The sequence below is a fragment of the Pteronotus mesoamericanus genome, unplaced genomic scaffold (genome assembly GCF_021234165.1).
Source record: "Pteronotus mesoamericanus isolate MK-2021 breed Mesoamerican mustached bat unplaced genomic scaffold, CSHL_Meso_final contig_25, whole genome shotgun sequence".
In the NCBI taxonomy this organism is placed as follows: domain Eukaryota; kingdom Metazoa; phylum Chordata; class Mammalia; order Chiroptera; family Mormoopidae; genus Pteronotus; species Pteronotus mesoamericanus.
This window is the reverse complement of record NW_026555105.1, coordinates 24,262,841-24,278,345: the sequence shown is the minus strand read 5'-3', so window position 1 is coordinate 24,278,345 and position 15,505 is coordinate 24,262,841. Positions and strand designations below refer to the sequence as shown.

Sequence of the window (15,505 nt, the reverse complement as noted above, 5' to 3'; positions counted from 1 at the left end):
CCAGTATGAGTGGGATTCTTATAAAAAGATTAGGACTCAGAGACGTGTAGAGGGAAGAGACCATGTGAAGATGCAGGGGAGAAGACGGCCATTTACAAGCCCAGGAGAGAGGCATCAGAAGAAGAAACCAACCCTGCCAACACCTTGATCTTGGATTTCCAGCCTCCGGTGAGAAAATAAATTTTTGTTGTTTAAGCTACCCAGTCTGTGGAACTTTGTTATGGCAGCACTAACAAACTAAGAGAAGGTATAATCAGCAAGGTAGGCAATGCAAATGGGGTACTTACTGTAAGCTTCTCTGAAGTCACTGGTTCAAGTAAGGGTGCTAAGGGGTAGAGTTACTGAAAACCGCTATCTTCGCCCAATACAAAGTTTAAGATAATGACTCTGTGTTTGTTTATTGCCAGTTTTTAGAGAGGGAGGGAGGGAAGACAGGGGCAGATCTGCCAGGACAGTCAGGGGGCCATGCTTTGGTGGCTACAACAGCAGACTCCACAGAAGACGGTCATCTCAGCTCCTGTTTAATTGTAGTTGGATATTAAACATTTATAAACTTTTTATACAACAAAACAAGTACATGCAAAGTTACAAATATAGAAAATATAAAGTACATGCATATTTCAAAGACCACTTTGGATCCTTATACAAAACTATTCAGTGCACATTGTAAGCCCAAGGACCACACAAAAGGGTTTCCCACGTATTACGTATTTAGTACCTTACAAAAACAGGTAATGCATCAGATACTTCAGATGTTAACTGTTCTAACCAAAATTTGTTTGTCATGTGCACTATATGTATATACATATATTTTCGTTTACATAGAATACACACACAGTGCAAGCCAATAACATTGCAGAATAGAAACATAGATCTGCTGGGTGACAATATTGAACAATCCAAGGAGTAATCTTACCTTATTTAAATAACAGGAACAAAATTTCTTTTTCCACTCTAAATGGATCATGCTCCTGTCATCTCCAGCCTAGCATTTTTTCTTTTTTTTAGATTCCCTATTCTTCCATTCAAAAGCCAATTACAGAGACAAAGGACTCAACCTAATTCTAGTTTTTGACAATCATGAGACAGCTCTGAAGAAATGCAAGCATTTCTTTGTACACTAATCATTTTCTTCATTACATAATCTTCTGATACTGGTGTTTTTTGCAGCTGCAGCTTCCTCTATGTCAAAATCTCATAGCTTTACTCAATGTCAAAATCATTTCTATTTCCAGGTAAATGAGCAAAGGAGATTTGTTCTTGGTGTCCAGAAGATAAATTAATCTTTAACTACTTTAATCATCTACAGTTTATGTTACTAAATAAAGGAATGCCACATGTAGGTACCCTCCAAGGGCACCACTCCCAAATGTTGGACATTTTTAGCCCCAGAAGCCTTTCATATTATGTTAGTTATGTTCATTCCCTATGAAAATGCCCTCTACCCAGAGATCTAATGTTGCATGAATATTTACTCTCAATGCAATAGCTGCTGTGTAGCCTGTACTGCAAGATGCAAAACATTGTCACAGTTCCCTGCAGAGACAGGGCACACATTCTCCAGCAGGCTGAGCCTGGGCCTGGGAGCTAAGGATTTCTAGTTTTGCTTTTTTGAATGAGCATCCTTCCAAATTTGGCAGAAATGCTGTTTGAACTGGCAAATGCAGTCAGGTTTTCTTAAAATGAATGAGAAAAATGTGTCCAAATTGCTACAAAATCACTGCTAACTAAGATGGAGCATTAGTGTACTGAGCTCTAGTGGGGCAAAGAGCCAGGGGTATGTAGGCAAAGGTATTCGAAGACTGTTTTGAGATTATTTAGCCTCAGTCTGTTGCACTAGCCAAAAAATAAGCCTAGATCACAGAATGATTATGTGCTGTTACACCCTTACCAGCCCAGCACTTGCACTGGTCCATGAAGGACTCAATCAAATGGGCTTGACTACACAGCCTGCCAGGCCTGCTCTGCATTTCCCTGTGCCATCGGGGCCAAGGGGATTAGCCTACGGGTGACAAAGGGAGAAGCAAGAATGAGACACTGCCACTACAGGGCTGCAAGTAGATAACCCCTCCCCCAACCCGGTAAAAGATGAGGATGATGGAAACAGAAAGCGGCCCTCATCCCACGATTAGGAAAATGAGGAAAGAGAGGAGGAGGATCACAGGAGGGGAGGAGAAAAGGATCATGCTCGCCCCTCTTTGGTAAGCCTGGTACTCTTTCTGGTACTGGATGGTGCACATCTCCTCCACCACACGCTGCATTATCTTGACGTCAGTCTCAGTGAAGTTCTCCCCCTTGGTGGTGGTGGTGACCGTGTGCTCCTTGACCGTGATGTTGACGCAGTCACGCACGAAGTTGTTCTGGTTGCTGTATTGATCCACAGGCCTGTAGTACACTTGGTCGGGGAAACGGTGCATGTTTTCACGATAGTAACGGTCCTCATAGTCATTGCCAAAATGTATGAGCGGCCTGCTCATTGCACTCCCCAGCATATAGCCGCCCAGGCCCCCCACCACGGCCCCAGCCGCGGCAGCTCCTGCCACATGCTTCATGTTGGTTTTGGGTTTACTGGGCTTGCCACCATAGGGCTGTCCCCAGCCTCCGCCACCATGGGGCTGACCCCAGCCGCCACCATGGGGCTGACCCCAGCCACCACCATGGGGCTGACCCCAGCCGCCACCATGGGGCTGACCCCAACCGCCACCATGGGGCTGACCCCAGCCGCCACCATGGGGCTGACCCCAGCCGCCACCACCCTGGGGTGGGTAGCGGTTGCCTCCAGGACTTCCTTGCCCTGGGTATCGGCTCCCGCCACTGCTGCCTCCTCCTCCAGGCTTCGGTCGCTTCTTGCAGAGGCCCACGTCACTCCATGTGGCCACAAAGAGAACCAGGATCCAGCCGCCTACATGGCTTTTCACCATGATGACTTATCTGCAAAATGAAGAAGGTGTCAGTGTTCTATGTCTCTGCCGAAACCACTTAACTTTTGCTGCATAACAAACGAATGCAGAGCAGTGGCATCAGCACCTTGGTCAAAAATGCTCTTCACTCTGCGCTTCACCTTTGCAGCACTTATGACAGAAGTAACCATTAAGTAAAGGGTTAACACAATGCTTCTTCTCTAAGGACAAACTGACCTTAAGATAATTTCTGGCTGTTCCCTGGAAACTTGATAAGGGTGGAATGCCAGCAACATTGCTTATAAATAACCTGATTTATAAACTGCAACTAGACTGAGAGAACCTACAAACATTTGGTGGGTTTGCCATTAGTCTGGACTTTAGATCAGTGATCCTTGTACCCGGCACATCCTTGTGGGTAGCCTGGAAGCTGTGTCCATCAGGCTGTTATAAGGCACAGTGGATCATGTGAAGCCTGAGGCTTCTATGCCAATGGGAACCTGTTACCCACTAATATGAGTATCATGCCCTTAAACCTGAGCAGTCACTGTGGGGCCTGGGGGTGGAGACATGCTCCCAGCTGCTGGGCGGACCACTCAATGACCCTGGTGGGCCCCCTATGGAAGTCTTGTGAGACTAATGTCTAGTTAGGATGACTCCCAGGTGGGTGCTGCTGTAATGAAATAACTTTGCAAATAGTTGGTTTTTGTCTTCTCTCCTCTGTGAGAGTATAAGAAGGAAAGAAGTCTCTTGCTTGCTGCTACTTCCTTAGGGGCTAGAGCAGTACCTGGCACAGCGCAGGTACACAATACGTATCTGTTAAGTGAAGGAACAAATATCCCCCGAACATATAAATGCCATCAAGAATTTTCTCAAAGGAATATATTTTTTTTTCTGAAACAAGAAACATGCTGGATTTTGCAAGACCACTTGTAAATTAATTTTCCTCTTTAGAGATGAACAGACAGATGGAGCTCCTTAAAATGGGGTAAATATGGCTGTGTTCACAAGATTTGCAGTCACTCATTGCCTGAGTTTTAGTTCTGCATGTAATGGTTTATGAGTGACTTATTTTCTTCTAATTTTTGGTACAAAAGAAACATGTCTTACATAAAAAGGCTTAGGAAAAAACAAACAACCCAAATATCCTGGATGATAATTTATGCCCCTTTGCAGAATGTATATTCATTCGTCCAGTTAAAAATCTCACTTCAGACTAAAGATCTCATTTATCCTGGATGCTCGGGTCCAAGGGCAGAGCTCAGAAGCACATAGTAGAATGACTATTAAATAATTTCTATCCCAAGTCAAAGGATATGCTCTAACTTATCATTAGATACCATAAAACCAAAAATGGCATATGCTGCAATGCTGATGTTAATCTTTACCCTAGCACTGTTTATCTTCAAATAAAAGTGGCATCAAGTACTAGAAAACTATTTTTCATAACCTACAGAGCTAAAGACTAAATTGGATAACATTTCAAAGAAAAAGAAGGATGAAACAAATAAGTGAATTAACATCCTGTTTATGTTTTTACTATCATTGAAATGTCTTAGAGGTCATAAGGAAATAAAAGTACATTTGGCCCTGGCTTGTGTGGCTCAGTGGACTGAGCACCAGCCTGCAAACTAAAGGGTCTCTGGTTTGATTTCCAGTCAGGGCACATGCCTGGGTTGCATGGGCCAGGTCCCCAGTAGGGGGCGTGTGAGAGTCAACCACATATTGATGTTTCTCTCCTCTTTCCCTCCCTTCCCATCTAAAAAAAATAAAATCTTTAAAAAAAAAAAAAGTACACTTGAAAGTTATGAGCCAAGTTAAACTGCTCAGATCATACCAATTTAGGATTTTTGGAGGCTCTTTGGGGTAGGGGTCCACGGGGCAGGGTGCCGGGACATGCTGACCAGCCTCATCCTTGCCCCCACGTCTCCTGGCCGTCCAGTCTTCCACAGGCCCCTCTTCTGATCCACTCTGCATTGCTCAGGTCACCCAGCCTCTGGCCTCCACGCTGCTCACCTTTCTGTGCAAACACTCCAGGGAACTAAACTAGGGAATTGTCACCCTCAGTCAATAACTCCTAAGCCAAAGGGGTTTTATGTCCATAAACTATTTCATTTACCTTAATGAGCCAAACCCAGCCAACACCCTGGAGCGATTCTTGAATTTTCTCATTCTCACAGCACACATTGATTCTATCAGCAAACCTTATCGGTCTTTCTGGAAAACAAATCCTAACTCCTGAAACCCGTTGCATTTTCCAGCACTACCATCCTAGTGGAACACTTCTCCATCTCTCGTGACTCCAGCCAGCTGGAGTCTTTAAGGAGCCTCCAGCCAGGCTCCCTGCTTCTGCCCAGGCCCCATTGTGTGTTCTCCACTCAACAGCCTGAGAGAGCCTTTTCAAAGGTCACACCATGTCACTCCTTCAAGCTCAGGATACAACCCAAAGTCCTGACCATGCCAGGCAGGCTCCATATGACCTTCCCACTGCTCCTCCTACCTCGGGACCCTTGTCCTTGCTGCTTCCTGGGCCTGGAAGGCTCTTCCTTCCAGTTCCTCAGACTAGTGGCTCTAGTCTGCTCTGACATCACCTCAATATGGCATCCACACCGCTCTACAAAAATCAGCCCTCTGCTGTATACCCTTCCCAGCAAGTAGAATGCTACTTGACATCTATTATTTATTGTTTATTATTCATCTTCTCCAGCACAGGAGTATTGTTTTGTGCACAGCAGTATCCCTAGTGCCTAGAGGCAGTGACCAACTCATAGACTTGCAACATAAATGCGGATTGAACGGATGAGCATCAAATTATCTATGATAAAGCAAAAGAATGAACCAAGCTAACAAATAGATATCTAGAGTGAACCATATTTATAAATTTACAAAACATTCTTTTCTGCAATGGCCAACTGTCTACTATCTTTAGTGCAGTAAAATAACATTTACTTCATGTGCCAACCATGAATGAAGGAGTTACCTGAAACGGCTGAGGCGGGAGACAGAGGAGGCTGCAAGGGGAGGAACACTGAGTCTGGTATTGATCATGCCTTGTTCGAGGTTGCAACAGTTACAGCTCAATATGCTCAACGAGGCAGATGAGCAAGGTGATGACACGGCATAGTAAAAGAGACACAGAGAGGAACTTGGTCCTCAGAAAGCCAGACACAAAAGGTCGATGACAGGTGGTGAGAGGACTGGCAGGTCTGGAGACCACAGGGGGTTTCATGGAAGTGAAGCCTCAATGTGTGGTGGAGAGGCGGGCGGAGGGTAAGTGATAAAGGGCCTCATAAGGAACGTGAGCAGCATCCTGACTGCCTGGGAGAGCTTACGCCTGCTGTTCCTGTGCTAATATTAATAGTGCCCCTCTTCTTAAGAGTGTCCTGGTTTACATATTAGGTTATACGGTCAGCCTAATTACAAGGCATGCCAAGTGGTCCAAACTTTCAGTGGGAAACCACTGAAAAGTTTGGGGTTTTCTTTCAGAGAGAACATTGTGGAGGATGGGTTGGAGGTTGTAGGGGGCAAGTGACTGGAAGTGCAGAAACTAGTTGGAAGGGTACCACAGTGATCAAGGTGGAAGAAGATGGGGGCCCTGACTGGGGAATGAAGGGTGATGGATGGTTTGATTTAGAAGGTGGCTTCTGGAGGGCTTGGCATTTGACGTGGAAGGTGAGAAATTGGAAGAATTGAGGTTTCTGCATTGGGCAGCTGTGTGGACAGAATGCGGAAGGTAGAACAGGTCTGAAGGAAGATTAGTGAGGGGTTTGGCTTTGGCATTGCTGTTATCAACCTATGTGTGGGGCAAGAGATACCAGTAGGCAGCTTGGTGAGTCTAGAGTTGAAGAATGACCATGGACTAGAGACACGGGCAATAGGGAACCAGAGCCATGGCATCTGTTGCAGATCAGTACTTTACAACTGACTGCTGAATAAAGTTGGATAGAATAGAATGTTCTATATATTATTATGTTCATACTACTGATACATTCATAGACTATATTAAGATTAGATCTTTTTAAAATCAGTTGAGAACAAACGCAACATTTAATTATGAAAGCCTTAAAAATAACAACTACATTTTAAAGGAGAGAATCATTTCTAAAGGCAAGAGGGACTCAAAACTTACATGAGAACTTGGTGAATCTCTTTCTGTTTGTGATAAAATAAGGAAGCTCTTATAGTATTTAATCCAAATCTCTTACTCTGCAAATGAAACCAAGATTCAAAAAGGTCAACTGACATATCCTTGATTACAACTTATTATATATGACTTTGTTTTATGAATTAAAAACCTGTGTGTGACAGGTTGCCTTTCTATTAAAATATAAATTACAGATATTGACTTTAGAATTAACTCATTCAACAAATATTTATGGAATAAGTACTATGTGCCAATTTTTAAAGAAACAGAAAACTTGAACTGATTACTGACCACAGAAAGAATGGAGTTCTTTCCCTCACTAACTGCTTGAATATCAGCCGCCATCATGAACAATGCAGGAACTACCTGCACCAACAACAGAGTGACTATACAGACCAGGAAGTTCATGACCAACAGGCTACTTTAGTGGAAACAAATGGTTATTGACATCCTTCACCCGGGGATGGCAACAATACCTCAGGCAGAAATTTGAGAAAAACTAGCCAAAATGTATAAGACCACACCAGATGTCATCTTGGTGCTTGGATTCAGAACCCATTTTGGTGGTGGCAAGACAACTGGCTTTGGCGTGATTCATGAACCGAATGAAGAAAGGCAGGGGGACTGCGAAGGCCGGCGCCAGCGCCAGCAGAAAGTGAGCTGGAGACTGGGCAACAGGAGTACAGACGCCGCAGCGACTTTATCTGTGATGACTGGGTGGGTTTTTCAGGAGAGGATTAATAAACTAGGAACTTTCATGTGTCAAAAAATGAAGAAAAATGTCAAAAATTACATATGATTACTTATTGATTCATGCAATAAATATGTCTTAAGTGTTTCCTATGGTTCTAGCTCTGAGGAGCTGAGGACAGAAGGTGCAGAAGATATTTGGCTTAGTGGGTTCAAGGACCAAAAAGGAGATGTACCTGGAGCTGACGAGACAGAGGACAGCAGGTGGCCCAATGGGACCGGGGTGGGTGAGGGCCAGCTCACAGGGCCTCAAACCCGATCATTTCCATTTCACTCAGAATGCAGTGGGGGAGCATTAAAGGGCCTTAGGAAAGTGACATATTAGGGCTGTTTTCTAAAAAAGATCACCCTGATTGTTGTGTAAAGAAGAAAATCAGGAGGTAAGAAAGGAAACGGCAAGACCAGTTGGGACACAGTTGAAGGAAGATGGTGGTGTGGCCTGGAATGGTACCGAAGCTGCTGAGGAGCTATCAATAAATGGGATATATTCTGCAGAAAGAACCAGTTTAGACTTGCTCACAGAGTGGGTGGAGGAGTGCTGGTTAACCAGATTTGTGTTTTCTGTGACCAGGCCAATGGTGATAATGCCATCTACCAAAGCAGGGGAAACGGGTGGAGGGCCATGCTTGGGAGGGAAAACCAAGAGTTTTCGTTTGGACATATTAATTTTGCTATATCTATGAGACACTGTGCGAGTATCAACTTAGGCATTGTTAAAAGACTGGAACTTAGAAAAGATAAGCATTTGGGCGTCTTCACCTGAGAAGTAGTGTTAATAGCCAATGGGATAAAGGTCAAGAATTGCACCCCAGTTTTCGAGTGCAGCAATCTTAGTCACCCAACCTCCAGCAATATGGGTGTCAAAGTCCAAAAGAAAATACTACCAAATGCATTTTAACATTTTCGTAAAAGAAGAATACACTGTGACCGATAAGGCTTATTTAAAGAATACAAAGGTGGCTCAAAATCGGGAAATCTATTAATAGGTTAGGGGAAAAAAAAAATAAGATTCTTTGCAAATGCTGAAAAGTTTTCAATTAAAATCAACATCCATTCCTGATTTTTTAAGTTGAAGCTGTTAGATAATTTCTACAGAATTAGAAGGTAGTCCCTTTTCATCATGAAGAATCACTACCACAAACATATAGCCCACACCCTATCTTAATTTAAAAAAGACAGGTATACCCACTAAAGTAATGAACAAGACAAGAAGGCAAGCAATCACTTTACTATCGATTGTTATGGAAGTTCTAACTAAGTATGATTTTCTCCCTAGAACATCAACTAAAACCATCTCAAAATACATCAGTAGCAGTTTTTGAAACCAATAGATAACAAAACAGTCCCTAAATTAATTGGAATTAGAAGATTTAGCATGGGAAAAATCATTCTACTCATAATAGCAATAAAAAATTTAAAATGTCTGGGAATTAATCTAAAAATAAGTAGTATTTATATGAAGAATGTGATTAAATTTTAATGAGGGACATAATGGAAGACTGGAAAAAAGAGAAAGACATACATCTTTAGTTGGGAAAACCAACACTGAAAGATACCCATTTATTTGGAAATAATCCATAAAGTCAACACAATTTTAGTCAGGATTCAAAGGGGATTTTAAAGAACATGAGAAAATCATACTCAAAATTAAGAGGACGAAAGAAACTTGAACAGGAAGAAAACCTAGGGCACACTCGGCATGCCAGGTGTTAGAAGGCCGGGCAAAGCTACGATAAATAAGATCACGTGGCATTGACAAACGAGCAGAATGGGAGGGCAATGGAACTGCAGAAGGTAAAAAAAGGCCCCGAAGTTACCCTAATAGGTCTGTACCTATTCCCACGTATACATGGGCACTGAGGCAGGGCTGGTAGAAACTCACCCAGTGGTTGTATGCCGGAGGCTACGCTTCTGATACTCAGAACATGTTATAGCTTGAAACTTAATTAAATTGGGAAGTGGCACCAAACAGCCTCTAACACTCCCCACCTCCCTGAGGAAATTTCCTGAACTAAGTAGAACTCATTTGTCATACCGTAGTCCCCCCGATCCGTGGGGATACAGTCCAAGGCCCCCCTAGTGGATGCCTTAAACATTGGCTATCACCAAACCCTATATATACCATTTTTCCCTATACATACATACCTTTGGTAAAGTTTAATTTATAAATTAGGCACAGTAAGAGATTAATAACAACTAATAATAAAACAGAGCAATTACAATAATATAGTGTAATAAAAGTTATGTGAATGTGGCCTTTCTCTTCTCTCAAAATCTTTTTATACTGTATTCACCCTTATGATGGGAGATGGATGATACAAGGCCTAAGTGATAAGATGAAATGAGGTGTTCAAAATGGTGTTCAAATTAAAACTTATGAATTGGTTATTTCACGGGTTTTCCATTTAATATTTTCAGACTGAGGCTGACCACGGGCAACTGAAACTGCAAAAAGCAAAACTGCAGCAGATAAGAACGAACTGCTGTATTTTATTTATTTGTTTTGAGGTCACTGCCCTTTACAGAATTTCATACAAGCTTTAAAAAATTTTGCAAAACATGTTGGGGTGATGGGTTTTCACTGCTATTCTGAGGCCCAGTTTTAGACTGAACAGGTGGAAGGGCCCCCAACCTGATCAATCCTCAGAATTGCTTGAAGAGGTTTTAAAAAGCGACATTTGCTGGAGCCTCTCCCAGACAGCAGCCTAGGAGTATCTAGGGATGGGATTTGGTTAATTTATAACACTTCCCAGGGAATTGCACTTCTAGCCAGGCTTCAGAGCTTGGTCCTCAGAAACCCAACATTTAACAACATTATAATGCTTTTCATAAAGGGCACACGTACCTCCCTTGATGTGATCACACAGTACTATGATAGTAATAAGTAGAATACAAGGAGAAAAAAGATGAACAAACTGAGAAAAAAATTATCCCCTTTTAAGAACTGCTACACACACCATTTGCTCAAGGATAAATTTATAATGCTGTAGCCATCACCTCATTAGACACAGGCACATTCTGAATGTTTAATATGTGGCAGTTCACAGCTGACAGAGTTGCCTTGGAAGAGGAAATAAGATATGAAAAGGGAGAATGGAATAGGTAAGTTAAAACTACAGCGTAGTAAACCTTCCCCTCATTAAAACCTTCCCGTCAGTTGGTTGACAGTCACCTTCCGTGTTAATTTGGTGCAGAAGTGTGTATGTTATTATATTTTTTAAATGGTTGCTTTGTTATATAATTCAGCATGATTCTAGAGAAAACTGTGGCCCTTTCTAGATCAAGATCTAGTTGATTTTCTAGATAGAAGATCAAGTTGATTTTCTAGAGAATGGGTGATGCAATAGGTGTGAGGTACACATAAAGGCCTCCGAACCAGGCACTTGTGATCATAGCCTTTCCAGAACCTTATTTTCTGAGACAACTGGGAACTTTCAACCATCACAAGACCGGAGAGATTCCAGAGGGTACATACCTCTGTCGTGGCTCAGCTACGCTGGATCTGTGCCTCCAGGAAGGCGATGCTTCGGCTTGGCTGAAATTGTTGTTTTCAAATATATTCAGGAGTCCCTAAAAACAAAAAGGAAAAAAACCTAGGCTTGATCAATAAATCTAAGATATATTCCTTGAAATAAAAGCTTAATATATAAGTTTCTAAGCCACTAATAAATCTGTTCCAGAACAAAATGGAAAATATTTGGAAAAAGGAATGAGGTCAACTAAAAAAGCAAATGTGACATTGAGCTTGCTCTCTTTCAGATTGAGTCTATTTCACTTAAAAATTACATGATTTAGAAAAGTAATACATCAACAGAAAATTAAAATAACCTATAATTTCTATTAAAACTTTCTTGTTTTTGCCTTTCTTTTCAGATTTTTCACATATGCATTCATTATGAGTAAGTAGATACAGTTTAGTAACCTGCATTTGGACCTGTCAGTTTTTTCCCATGTATCACCGGCTCTAAATTATGACTTTGGATGATTACATAAGGTCCTTTCAGTTAATATGCCATGATTTCTTAGCTACTGCTCTGCTGTTAGCACATTTCAGGATGTTTCCCAGTTGGTTCTAATTTTAGGTCATTCTGATAGGGGGCTCAAATGTTGGAAAAATTTTAGTTTCTGGTAGTAGCTAATAAGCTTAGTAATCAATGTATGTAAAAAGTTATTGTTTCAGGAACTGATGGTATGACCCACCTTGACTCCAGGAGACCAAAAGCAGTTTCACCTTTGTGCCTCAGGAGGTCTCAAGCAATCAAGATGGTTTATCTTAGCCAATGTACTCCCAGGATGAGACACCCACCTGCCCAGGACACAGATAAAGACCACCACCCAGGGCACAGATAAAGACAAGGCAGATGAAAGAATGCTGCAGCTTTTTATCTGATTAACTTTTTCCCTGAAATCCAATCCCCTTACCTACACTTTTTTTTTCCTTATAAGATCACCGGCCATCTGAATAAAGCTCCCAAAATGATTCATTCCCTGTCTCTGCTTATTGGGTCTGGTAGGTGACAGGCAGCATGAACGCCGGCTTTTCCAGTTTCAGTTCTGCCCCAAATTTGTGCCTGCATAAGGCTTTCCCCCACCCCCCCTCCTTGTTCAGTCCTTCCATTGCAAGTAAATTCTCAGGAATGGGATTTCTGTGTGACGGCTTTTAACTTCTTAATGCATGGACTGATTGTTTTACAAAAAGTCTGTACTGATTCACAACACCCCCAGTTGGGTGTGACTAGGAAAAAGATACATTGGTATATATACTTCAGTATATACCAATGGTCAGTTTTACATAGATGGCTAAAGTTAGTCTTTAACAAATTGTAGAAGTAGGTATCATTTCCTCTTATTTTATGAATGGACAAAAGGAGGATGAGGAAAATAGGTAACCGGTCCAAAGTCATGAAATTAGTTGCAGAAATATCTTTCTAATTCCAAAGCCCTGCCACCTCCCCAGACAACTGGAATACGCAAATTTCAGGGGTTGCTGTTGCTGTTATTGTTGTCGTTTACGGATGTAAAATGATAATCCAGGTTTGCTTTAATTTGCATTTTAGTCTGTAAATGATTAATCATTTCACCATTTATCTACCATAATCTTGATATTTTCCTTTCACAAGTACAAAAAACTTGTTAGTTATAAATAATACACAAATCACATCATAGCTCTGCTTCCTTTCCCTTTCCATTTTAGTTCTTTTTCATTGTAAGAGCTCCTCAGTGTTTCTGAAGGTAAAAGTGTTCTTCTCACTGATCTTTTTTCCAAATCTGAGCGAGTTTATTTTTCCAGAAGTCTGATATTTTTATTCAGTTTTCTGTTTCCACTTTTTCTGATAATTTGATTTGTAAACATGTTTAATCCTATGCTACCTGAGGCTTTTCTCAAGGAAAGAGAAACCTCACATTACAAGGAGGATCACCATGATCGGAACGGTGAAATTGCATTCTGTTGTGTATGAATCTGGAAATGAGGAAACGAAAAATAGAAAGCAGTGGCTTTGGGATGGTTACGGTGGATGTGATGGCGATGGGTTTACGATTAAAATAATCTGTTGGCTATAGCTACTGCGAACGGCATGTGGAAAAAAGCGACAAAGGGGCAGTATTGACAGCTTTCTCCCCGCTGTTTACTAAACGATCGTGAAGGCACCTCCTACACAGTTGGAGAAGGACGGTTCTCCGCGGGGCGCCGTCCGTCCCGGATCCCTTCCCTCAGAGCCCCCTAGATGGTCGAATTCTCTCCTTTCGAAGGAACAAGAAAGAAGTGAAAAGCGAAGGCTGCCGGTCTGCTGGGCGCGCAGGAGACCCTCTGTCCCCGAGGGCCCAGGCGTCCCGGAGCCGCGAATGGAGGGGCAGGGCCGCCCCAAGACCCCTCCCCGCTGAGGCCCCAGGGTGGTGCAGTCCGTCTCGCGGTTGCCAGAGCCCCAAGGGCCGCGGCCTCCCCAGGGACCGCCTAGGCCCGAAGGATGGCGGGCAGGACCGCTTGTCCGGAGGTCGAAGGCTGCTGGGGGCCCCCTCCCTAGAGCATCTGGAAGGACGGGGGCTGGCCAAAGGGCATCCCTGCCCCCGACTGGGCCTCTGCCCGCTGGCTCAGAGGGTGGCCAGCTGGCGCTGAGCCAGGAGTCTCGAGGCCCCCAGGGCCTCTCCCCGGTTCTCCTTGCGCAGCGCCCCAGCGGAGCCCGCTGCAGCCCTTCTCGGATGCCCTGGCCACTTTAGCGCGGGGTGATCGCGCCCACTTCCCGCGACCCGCAGCCCCTCTGGCCGAGACTCACCCATCCCGCTCCCCCCGCGGATATGCACGTGGGTGTGTGTGGGGTAGGGGCAGCAGTCAGCCACCGGGGTACGACCGACGTCCCTCCCGAGGCGACTCGGCCAGCGCCCCTGACCCCCGCCCCATTCCGAATAAAAGGAGCTTTCCCAAACAGAAAGGCACAACCCAGCTGCGTCGTCGAAAACCAAAGAGCACACCGGCAGGCCCCACGCGCCAAGATTCCCCAGTTAAGACCGCTTCCCCTTCCCACTGTCAAGGTCGGCCTCTGGGTGCCGGGTTCTCACTCTCGGTCCCCTCGGCGCGCCCCCGCACCCCAGTTGTCAGGACCCCAGCGCCCGATCCACGCTGGGAGTTCCAAGGGCTACAAGGTTGTTTACCTACCTCGATCAGAGAAGAAGCTCGCAGCGCCGCGGCAGCTAGCGACTGGCGCGGAGAGCTGGCGACTCGCTGGAGCTAGGAGGAGGTGCCAGGGGCGGGGAGAAGAGGCGGTAGCACTCGCGAGCGGAGGTCGGCGTGCGGACCAATCACCACGCCACCTCGCGCACACCCTGGCGCGCTAAGGGCCCACCTCACGGGTCTTCTGGGAAGGTGTTTCTCCTCCAAGCAGGGGCCGAGTATCTGAGTCACCGTGGAAAAAACGAATTGGAATTCGCTTAAACATTTGTGTCAGTTGATACCTCTTCCGGTGTCATCACACCCTGACGTTGCTCCTGGACTGTAAAAATCACCTGTAAAGGGAAATTCCGCCCAAAGACCTAACTCTCTTGTTATATAAAGGAATATTCGAGAAAATAGAACGCTAAGGGATGAGAAAGCAATTTTGGAACTTTGGTCACCAGAAATTTCTGAAGAGGAAAAATTTTTGCTACCCTGGATTGAGATGAATATTTATAAATTTCCATATAAGTAATTAAAATGAAGGGCTTAGGAAGCACTGTAGCCATCACCTGTTCCTTCATTTACTAAGTTTCTGCTCCTTATGCAAAAGAGGGGATTTAGATTATGATATTCACGAATGAGAAAAAATATACTCCATTAGACAAGTCCATTCTGTACATTACAGAATGGTGTATTCTTGCTCATTATCCTGATAAGGAATTAGAGGTTTGTCTCATGTAAAGGAAGACCAGGGACAAAGTGATAGGACAGGCGGTAGGGTTGTATGGACCATATAAATTGTTATCCAGATTGGGGGGGTTTGAGAGTGAAAGAGCACCAAAATTAAGCCAAGTCAAAGGGCATAAACCGACACTGCCCTAGGAAAAATGAGACAACTAGTCTTCTCATTATGGGCAAAAGTTTCCACAAATCTTGAAATGGCATTTGGATTAAACACTTGTATCCCAGAGCCATCGCTCGAAGTGGGAGGGGACAAGTGGTGAGGGTGGAGAGAAGCCAGGAGAATTGCACAGAATGAGGCCAAACAGCTGCTGGTGGTAT

The 15,505-nt window shown here is 43.8% G+C and overlaps 1 protein-coding gene across 2 annotated transcripts; it reads right to left on the bottom strand.

Moving 5' to 3' along the window:
* Nucleotides 1–404: 404 nt before the first annotated feature.
* Nucleotides 405–14,570, bottom strand: PRNP (prion protein (Kanno blood group)). Of its 2 annotated transcripts, XM_054573997.1 has the most exons (4): nucleotides 14,447–14,570; nucleotides 11,270–11,364; nucleotides 7,030–7,106; nucleotides 405–2,931 (listed from the first exon to the last, which is right to left on the bottom strand). In XM_054573997.1, exon 4 carries the CDS (start codon nucleotides 2,919–2,921, stop codon nucleotides 2,118–2,120), a length of 804 nt encoding a protein of 267 aa, XP_054429972.1. In that variant the 5' UTR covers nucleotides 2,922–2,931; nucleotides 7,030–7,106; nucleotides 11,270–11,364; nucleotides 14,447–14,570; the 3' UTR covers nucleotides 405–2,117. The 2 variants fall into 2 exon arrangements, with proteins under 2 accessions (XP_054429972.1, XP_054429971.1); XM_054573996.1 differs by lacking the exon at nucleotides 7,030–7,106 and having other exon boundaries at nucleotides 406–2,931.
* Between the last annotated feature and the right edge of the window lie 935 nt (nucleotides 14,571–15,505).

Coding starts and splice junctions, on each gene's coding strand:
- PRNP (XM_054573997.1), bottom strand. CDS start 2,921: ATGGTGAAAAGCCATGTAGGCGGCTGGATCCTGGTTCTCTTTGTGGCC.